The sequence below is a fragment of the Ptychodera flava genome, chromosome 6 (assembly GCF_041260155.1).
Source record: "Ptychodera flava strain L36383 chromosome 6, AS_Pfla_20210202, whole genome shotgun sequence".
Classification (NCBI taxonomy): Eukaryota; Metazoa; Hemichordata; class Enteropneusta; family Ptychoderidae; genus Ptychodera; species Ptychodera flava.
The window spans coordinates 41,503,565-41,513,264 of NC_091933.1; the positions used below are offsets into that span (position 1 = coordinate 41,503,565).

At 38.1% G+C, this 9,700-nt stretch overlaps 2 protein-coding genes across 2 annotated transcripts; one reads left to right on the forward strand and one right to left on the reverse strand.

Moving 5' to 3' along the window:
• Positions 1 to 4,157: 4,157 nt before the first annotated feature.
• LOC139134500 (fatty acid-binding protein, heart-like) lies at positions 4,158 to 4,556 on the forward strand. The gene has a single exon (XM_070701360.1). The coding sequence runs from the start codon at positions 4,158 to 4,160 to the stop codon at positions 4,554 to 4,556; it is 399 nt and encodes a 132-aa protein (XP_070557461.1).
• A 2,949-nt stretch (positions 4,557 to 7,505) lies between these two features.
• Positions 7,506 to 8,128, reverse strand: LOC139134501 (sodium/calcium exchanger regulatory protein 1-like). The gene is made up of 2 exons (XM_070701361.1): positions 7,826 to 8,128; positions 7,506 to 7,595 (listed from the first exon to the last, which is right to left on the reverse strand). The coding sequence occupies exons 1-2, from the start codon at positions 8,126 to 8,128 to the stop codon at positions 7,506 to 7,508; spliced, it is 393 nt and encodes a 130-aa protein (XP_070557462.1).
• Positions 8,129 to 9,700: the final 1,572 nt, after the last annotated feature.

A 9,700-nucleotide genomic window follows, 5' to 3' on the forward strand; every position in this document is an offset into this window, starting at 1 on the left:
GCCGCTGCACGTCCAACTTACGGGCGATTAAAAAAATCTAGAGGGATTTGGGTATGTCGATTGTATAGTGGAGCCAGAGGAAACGAGCTTACGTTGCAAGTGTTGATCAGTGTATATTTTCCTAAATACAATTGTTAAAGAGATCGGAATGTAGTTTTTTCTGGGATAACAGGCAAGCAATAGCCGATTTATTACATCTCGTAGTACGTATTAACATACAAAGTACGTACTAACATACAGAGTCTCGCCTCTACTACCGTCTCATATCGCTATCCTCCCAAATGGTAGTTCTGCGAGGAAGGCCTATAGCCGGTAACACACAGTCCTACCACGCAGAGCTACCTGAATGGGATCTAAGGTTACCGTATTACCTGCGAGCACGGAGAATACCATGTGATTGAAACTATTGGTTCAATATACAGTCATGCAACCAAACCTTTAATAGGAACAAAAATTTAAAGAGAACTAAAAATCAAATGTTGAATTCTGTGTGAAAGCTGTCACAGTCCTGCGTCTATTTTGAACGAACCATTATATCTCACCGCATTTTTTTTCAGGTAACATATCTGTGGCATTAGTCTTAATGCGTCTCTTGAAAAACATCAGATCGACGTGAAATTCCACGACCGACTGTCCGACCTTTACGACGACTACAAGAAATCGTAGGACCGCACACGCGTTGACACACAAACGAGAGTCATTGTCAAATAATAAATTAACATGAAACTACCGTGATGCTTTGTGTGTTTTTGGTCCTACAAGGTTTCTATTTGTCTTCCAAGACACTGTAACACATCGCTTTGAGGTTTGATTTATCGCGTTCCTTTCATTGTTGACTCCTTGAGTAAATAGGCTGAACATTGTTTTCGATGACAGGCGTAATAAGTCTAGCTTGAAACTATAAGTGCAATTCAAAAGTGTGACATACATTATGGTCGGGCGGAATGAGTCAAGTGTGGTACATTATTGTTATGGCTTGCTTTTTGTACTAGTGAAATTTCTCTATGTGTAAACGACTGTTTAAGACACGTTAATAACTTAAAGTTACTTTTCTGAAAATTCAGATATGTCTCATTACAGTGTCTTCATGAAACGTGCAATGTTGTACTGAACTATTCCTTAATAACGCCTTCCATGGACTGGAAAACCATGATATAATAGGAGGGTTTGATGATTTCATGTGTCCTCAGTGCAAATTTGTCGGTTGGTATGGGATGAAATCAGTGATATAATCCACTCAGAGTTCTCTGATTTTATCCTCTCAAGATCTAGCTTTGACTTCTTATAAATAGTCAAATAATAATTCTTATGTTAAAATTTTGCTTCCATGGAAGTATTTCGATCGATTTTTACGGTAGTTGTCTTTCGTTTACTGAAGAAGCTACATTATACAAGCTCAGACATTGGCGTCTTCATTCGGTGCATCAGTGAATTCGAAGTCAAAGGTCACTTAGCGTTTCTGCAGACTAAAGGTCATCCATACATGCATCTTCAAGCGGGACTTTTGTGTCAATCACAGAGCATCATCCGTATTTGAATGTGCAGTCTGTCACAACTTCCATTAATTGATTCTCAGCTTTCCGTATCATTTTTTTTTTTGTAATGTTGCATACATATGGAAAATTGTGGACGATTGGCTCTACAATCACTGCAAAAAACCACGAGTTTTTCAGAAAGAATTCGAATGGCGTGTTTTTAAAGTTTCAGTGTTTGGTTAAATTGGAAAATTGTTACATATATACTTGGTGTTTTTTGCCGGACAGCAATGAAATGACGAGAACATGATTGTATCTTTCCAAGAAACAATCTGCTTCAAGCAACGGATGAACAACAAATGTTTCTAAATACTGTAGCTCTCTAGAAGAATTTTCATTCACAAAATTCAGCATCAACCATCAATCCTTCATTCGACAGACTTTGCACAATGACCTCGAACCTTGCGACATCGTTCCTTTCATTTGTGAGATTACAAATCGGTTTGTCAATAAGTGTCGGAATGCCTCACAGCCTTTCTGATTGCCCGCGCCGTAGGAGATCGACACGTAAAAGCTTGGAAAAAAAACAAAAAAAAAACTTGTGATTGATTCGGAAAGACGGCTATGGTGAACAAAGCAAACTGTAATAAATTAAATCTTCAATATATAAGCAAAAATGCAAAAAATATCATTACTATTTGTAGATATACAACTCCCAGTAGAAGTGGTAATGTTGATAACAAAGCACATATCAGAAAAGTTTTTTGACAGGTACTGCAACAAGGAAAGTATCGGCGAGTACAAAGTCCACCGTATGTAGTCTAGATGATTGGGTTTTACGACAACCAGTGTCACCTTACGTGCTGTATCTACCGGTGTCTCTCATCTACAGGGCTCTGTCCGAAGAACATTATTTGGCACAAACTTCCAACTCTATAGAAAAAAAGTTTCATTGAACGGGTGAATTAACTTTAATTGATTAGAACAAACAAATATGTTTCCATTAATATCACTAGGTCCTGTCTTTTTTCAAGTCAATCCACTGATCTAGACTTTTTTTGACATCTTAAAATGACACAAATGTCTACCATTTTTTCCGTATTCTTCTGATCATGGCGATAAACGAATTGTCAAAACTATTGTCAAGATTTTCTTTAAATCTAATACCTTTTACATTATTTTTTCTACGAATGTTCATGAATCGGTGCAATGCGAGTACGAGTTCATCCCATTCATTCGTTTTCTCAATGAAATTGTAGTGCGCAGACGCTGTAAAGTGCAGTGTTTGTCGTGTAAACTTGCAAATATTATCTCAGAAAAGATATCTCGCCATGATAGCTTCAGTGTACAGAGAAGTAAGTTTAATTATATAATAGAGAGAAATGTGTTTGTCCATTATAAATTAAGATGATGGTGTTGAATGATGGACAGAGACAAGCTCCTTCTACCAAGCTAGGTGAGGATCATAAGTTAGCTTTAACCATAGACCCTCGAAAAAACTGCTTTAACACGTACGAGTATTCCACTCTGCCGATATAGTGATTGCCACTGATGATTTACATAATCAGGTGACGCTGCAATATATGCGTCTGCAACACTTGTTGTGAGAAAGGTACGCTTGCCATGTTGAGTTGATCTCGACGCAATGATTCCCAGCCGAAAATGGATTGACGCGTAGGGTAAGCATACCATGATATCCGCGAAGCAAAAGCAAAATTCAAGAACGCCAAGCTGTTGCCGTAAAGGGGCAGATGGTCTACGACGATAGGGGTACGGAACCGAATGGTTTGACGCGTATAGGGTACGGCGCCGCAAAAATTCTGCTCTCTTTATTCTACATTACATGCGCCTTTTTTGATTTATTGAAATAAAAGAGTTTGAATAAAAAAGGGTTAAACTTTCGGAGAAAACATGGACATAAACTGTCTTTTCGGTCCTATAAATCTGCATCTCTGAGCTATGACTGAACTATACTGAGCGATTTCATCTATGGATGTTATGTGTATATTATGTTATTAACAGCACAACCATAAATGATAGAGCGTAGAAAATATTATGCCAAGAAAGCGTCGATTCTGACAAGACATAATTTACGTTTGTTTGTGCAAGTGTGTGGTACCACCATCACTCTCATGCCGTATTGTCTTGGTTACCTAACTGTGCCAACTTTATGCCTATTAACTCTATAGCAGCGTTTGTTCTCTCCTATTTGCTAATTCTGCGTTAAGATAAGAAAGTTTTAGAAGTCTGATTTTATTGGGGGAGGCTTTGATCCATGTGGTACGATTACGTCAATCCAGGGCAGTTATCAAATAAGGGCCAGACGGGAATAGTCTCCTCTTCTTGACCGCGTCCTCTTTTTATGATTGTTAAATATTTGATTGATAGGTGTGATCAGCAAGTGTCTTCATAGGTGACGTCATCTATGTGTGGACTATCTCATTTTAGTAGGTAGAAACTATTGAGGGATAATGCTTCCAAAGGTGGATTTCAAACTTAAACGAATTTGATGTCGAGCTTCATGTCTCCACAACGCCCTACACTAAAAATGGGACAATGTCTCGTTTGCATATAAAATCCTATATAAGCACAGAAAAATCAGACATCTGTACTTGCGTCTCACGCTACAATCATCTGCTGCTCCACCTGCCGATTAGCTAGAAGCTTCAATCAATCGTCGCCATGGCTTTTGCTGGTAAATGGGTTCTATCAAACAGCGAGAACTTGGACGCTGTCTTCGATGCTCTCGGAGTTCCTGCCGCTGCGAGAGAAAAGGCCGGTGTCAAATCTACAGTTGAGATGAGCAAGAACGGTGATGTCTTCAACATCAAAGTCAGTGGTGAGAAGAAATCGGTGGACCAGACTTTCAAACTCGACGAGCCCTTCACTGAGACCTATGGTCTGCATGGACAAACCCGTGAAGCTGTGGCCACGAACGAAGGTGGGAAACTGGTCATCAAAGGTACAGGCTCCGGTAAAATCGACCAACTGGTAGAAACCCGTGAAGTGTCTGGCAACCAGATGATTGTCACCTTGACCGTTGGCGGTGTCTCGGCAAAGCGATTCTACGACCGTGCTTAAACCCCTGAAGAAGAGGACCACATTATAACAGAACATTGGTGTACAGTTGCAGTGGACTGTAACAATGAAGATGACGAATCTTCATTAAGTCTATCATGCGATAACAACACATTAACTGTAAGCCAAACCTACATAGAATTCTGAGTACTCCCATTCATTTGTTGACTTTATTGAAATTCTTTATAGAAAACTTCGAGACAATGTATTCAGATAACTTTCACCTAAATCAGCGGTTTACTCAAGTCTTTGAAACAATCATCGATTTTCGTAGTTTGCAAGTATTGACGTCTAAGGACTTACACTTGAATGTTGTACTTGTCTCCCATGTTGTTTACAATTTTTACCAAGTGCGAACGCTGTTGATGTCTGTTTACTTTGTGTATTTTCTGTAAAAAGTTTCCAATATTCAGACAAAAGTAATAAAATGTTTTCCTTACTTTAAAAAACCACAACTATGTCCTGTTATGTATGTATGTATGTATGTATGTATGTATGTATGTATGTATGTATGTATGTATGTATGTATGTATGTATGTACTTGTCAGCATTGTTATATGTGTATCTAGGCCTATGTACCTGTCTTTGCCCAACAAACCCAATTTTATATCCAAGTCCATCACAAGTATCTTTCCTCAGTGAAATATGAATCAACGATCTCTGTATCGGCATCTGAGACTTAATTTGACCGTTCGATGCCCATTATTAATCATAACGGATCAATCTTGGTTGATTTTACTCTGATTGTAAGCTGGTGGAACTGTTTTCACATGATAGGAAAGAAACCATACCGCGAACAAATTTGCCGTATTATCGTGTTACGGTATTATGCGCCTCGAAGGTGAAAGACTTCAACTTTTGCTGAAATTTTCCTTAAGGAATTTTTCAACCATTCTCTTTCAGAATCAAGAATATAAATCAGGGATCATCGTGCAAAATTTGGTACTAGAGAAACAAATAACCACAGAATTACCGATATTTAAAATTCAAAATGGCCACCATCCATTGGAGCACCAGATTCAAAGATTATCAATAATTGCTGCATCGATATCACACAATGAAGTCTGCTACTTCATTGTCAGTTGTAGTAATTCGTCATTTGATTTCAGTTTTATCGACTTCTATTCTTCCGTTACTCATCTATTCGGCTGTAAATCTCGCAATATATGGGTGCGTATTAAAACTGTTCTCCGTATGTGCGCATTCTAGGTGTTACAGAGTAAAGTGCATCGCCATGTTTGCTATCTGTATCCCAGTGTGGATCCATAAAGGATATAAATTCAGTATTTGCTGTTTTGATGAGGTGTTCTCCCACTGACATCATTCATTTTCTGGTTTATGTTTTCATTGTCTCCTTTCACTTTTCTCGCTTTCCAGACGTCCTCGCTTCGCTGGCGCAATCAAGACATTGAAGTGCACCGCACGATAATCATGGTAAAGTGCACCTCTAGCGGTGGGGAGTGAAGGACTTACATAATTGTAGCGAGTCGCAGTGTTGATAACTATGACATTTTAAATTCATGTTAAGTGACATATCTGCCACATTTTAAACTTACGGGAACTATTCAACTCATATGAAATCATTGGAAGATGAATTAAGGCATGTATAGCTAGAAATTCTCAAGAAACAGCCAGTTTATAGGAAACCTTTTGTGTATGCATTCACTTCTTTCGCTTTCTGTTAAAGTTTATTGACGTCAGAGGTCATCGAGACTCTCATATAGTAACTTTGACAGGAATAAAAGCTCAACATTGATATAGAAGGAAATTACAGAAAATGTTTCCTTAAATTTGAATTCGAGAAATAAACTAACTTTTGTGACTCGATTTATGGGTTTGAGATTCGAAGTAACTTATACCAAGAAACCAGCGATGCTTTAATCTAAACTACTCGGAGTCGTTAATTCAATAATGGCAAGTTTTTAGTGATAATTCGAACCGGAACAAGGAACGACAACGATGACAAGAAGATAAGCACATTCCATAACCAACACTGGTGGCGCTCCGCGAGAGCTCTCCACCATAGCCACAATATTGAAAGGTGACCCGGTGACCACTTGGCGTACGCGGACGAACATTTCTCACTCATATCATGTTGAGATGCTTTTACCTTGTAAACTCCGAGTCTGTCCTGTTACTAAATCATGGTATATACCAAACTCATCATTCTTTTGTCCCTTTATCTCATTTATGATACAAACCAAACTACTTAATGTCCAATCAATGTGGAGTAGAGTGAACCGGGGTTCATTTATAGTACACGTCATTGTCAATGAAAGCTTGAGCAAAAGTTTAAGTCTTTCACTTTCTAGGCGCATATTACCTCAATTTACGAAAAAAAATAGTGAATCAACACTTTCTGACAGCTTGTGGGGGTATTTTCGCTCTTTCTCAACAAATTCGAAAGAATCCAATTTAATTAAGATGTCTCCAAAATTTGATAAATACGGTAAGCATTAACGGTTACACAGGATGTTAGTGTGCTCGGAACCCATCGGAATGTCTTTCTGTACAAGGAATCAAACCAGTGTAGAGAGTGGGCGTTTCAGTGAGTGGTTCACTCAAAATGCCGCTTACTGAAACCATACGCTTTTTGTTCGTTTGGTAAGCTGCTTTTTATTCGCTTGTCAGGCTGTGGTTAAACTCAGCTGAGACCCCTTCCAATTTAAGTCTTTGAAAAAAATGAAACAAAACATGCTGAAAAATAATTGTTGGGAAACTTTTAGCAATAATCCAATGTAACTATAAATATAAATATAACTGATTGAACTTTGCTCTCCATGGGGCAGTTTGAATGAGATATAAGTTAAACTTATTTGCATAGATATTGTTGCCTATTATATTTTCCTGACCGTATCAACTTGTTTCCGTTCCCTTGTTTATTAGTTGGCTATCGAAATAAAGACATTATTATTATTATTATTATTATTATTATTATTATTATTATTATTATTATTGTTGTTGTTGTTGTTGTTGTTGTTGTTGTTGTTGTTGTTGTTGTTGTTGGAAACAACATAAAGGCAGCAAAGTTACTATCTTTGTCTATGAAAAAACGATGCGGAATAACCACATATTAGACAAAAAGACATGCTACATTTGTCCGTAAAGTGAAAAGAAACTAGCGAGCAGTAACATTGTTCGTCTAGAATATGAATGGAAAGTTCTTCTTTGATAATTTAAGTATACTTGTATACCGAGACACCGCCGACGGCCAGGGTTACAATCAATCAATCAATCAATCAATCAATCAATCAAGCTTCACGGGTTTCTACCAGTTGGTCGATTTTACCGGAGCCTGTACCTTTAATGACCAGTTTCCCACCTTCGTTCGTGGCCACAGCTTCACGGGTTTGTCCATGCAGACCATAGGTCTCAGTGAAGGGCTCGTCGAGTTTGAAAGTCTGGTCCACCGACTTTTTCTCACCGCTGACTTTGATGTTGAAGACATCACCGTTCTTGCTCATCTCAACTGTAGATTTGACACCGGCCTTTTCTCTAGCTGTGGCAGGCACGCCAACAGCATCGAAGCTCTCGCTTTTTGATAGAACCCATTTACCAGCAAAAGCCATGGCCATGATTAAGCCTTTTTTTAAGCCTTTCATCTCAACTCAGAGCGTGAGATGAAATTAAGCCACAAATTAAATCCGAGGAATTTACTCTGAATAGTACACTTTAAAATAATTACGTTATATCATTAACTGTAGAGTCAAAATACTCCCTTGGCGATACCTATACTCTGCCACACCTCTTTGTTCACTATAGGTCTTCCTCAACAAGCCTAGCAGGCAGTGACGTCATTCATTGAAAACCGCGGTACCTCCACAGAGGTCCAAAGTCGGGTCATTTTGTTTGCTCTCTTTCTTACCGTACCGTACTCCAACCAAAGTGTTGACAAATTTATCGTGGTCCGTTATCGTAAAATTTGACTCATAAAAAGATAGTATTTATGTGAAATATGAACATAACGGCGTTCAAATTTGCTGAAGATTTATGAAGCTGGGGAAGATGTGTATTTCTAATCAGGTACCAAATTGGACGATGGTACGATTCCCCTGTTGGACTAACACGTGGACATCATATCATTTTGATAATATAACTGAAGCAACTCTCTGAACTTTCGCCAACAAGCACAGAAGACCGATTCATTAAAGGGAAAATGCTTAGTGGTGTTTATTAGTGAGAGCATGAGAAGCGTCCTTCAAACATCTGTGACCGGCATTTTTAACCTTACTCTTACTAAAACAAGAATAAAAATCGGGGATCACCTTGCAAAGTTTGAAACAAGAGAAACAAATTACCAAACACATCGATATTCATGGCCACCATCTCTTTGTTAACTCTAATGGCAAGATAATTTTTTCGAGTTTTGAAAAACTAAGGCGGGTGCTTTTTTTCTCACTCCAAGAGCTCAAAATAAGCCCTCATGGTAGATCAGAAAAGTATTGAAAGAAAATTGAGAGCCCAAATGTATTTGTACCCAAGGAGTATTCTAGGAAAATTTTCAATCTTAAAATTTTCTCTTATTTCATTTTTCATCCCATGAGCTTGGAGAAGAGAATCAATCAAAAGGATAAATTGTCCCAAAATGTGTACGCAATACTGGTACATACACAAAGGAAACCATGTTTCACAAAAGCAATGATGGACCAACCGAAGAAGAACAAGATCATGGTTGCAGTCGAGTTTTAGGTATTTTTGTGACAACAGATCAAAATCGACATGAATAAAAGCTGCAATTTCTGGGGGGAATATTTACGATATTAACATTTTACCAGATCTTAGGCCTAGCTGAATTAGATATTTTTTGTGTATTACATTTGCTAGCTATTAATTGTACTTCAGTTTCATGTCATGATATAATCAATACATTGTATGTATACTGATTTTTAATGACGAGTGTCGTTCTCTTCAAGACTTCTTTGACGAGTCATTAATTACTGACAAAGACAGTTTGCATTTTGACTGATGAGAACTGGCCCCATGGTATTCTAGCACAGCACCTCCTAGTTACGGTCTGTATTTTTCAAATCGAAAATTCGAAATCGCTTCACGAATTTTCCTGGGTAATATTTGAGAACGGATGACTACATTAATGTGATAGCTATTGGCAAAATAGGCATGGCCACGCGAGTACTGAACCTGACACT

Bases quoted from the DNA above. Each gene is read 5' to 3' on its own strand.
- LOC139134500 (XM_070701360.1), top strand. From the start codon at position 4,158: ATGGCTTTTGCTGGTAAATGGGTTCTATCAAACAGCGAGAACTTGGAC.
- LOC139134501 (XM_070701361.1), bottom strand. From the start codon at position 8,128: ATGGCCATGGCTTTTGCTGGTAAATGGGTTCTATCAAAAAGCGAGAGC. The intron at 7,596-7,825 runs GTAGAAACCCGT...GTTTTTTCATAG, and splicing joins CCGGTAAAATCGACCAACTG to ACAAAGATAGTAACTTTGCT.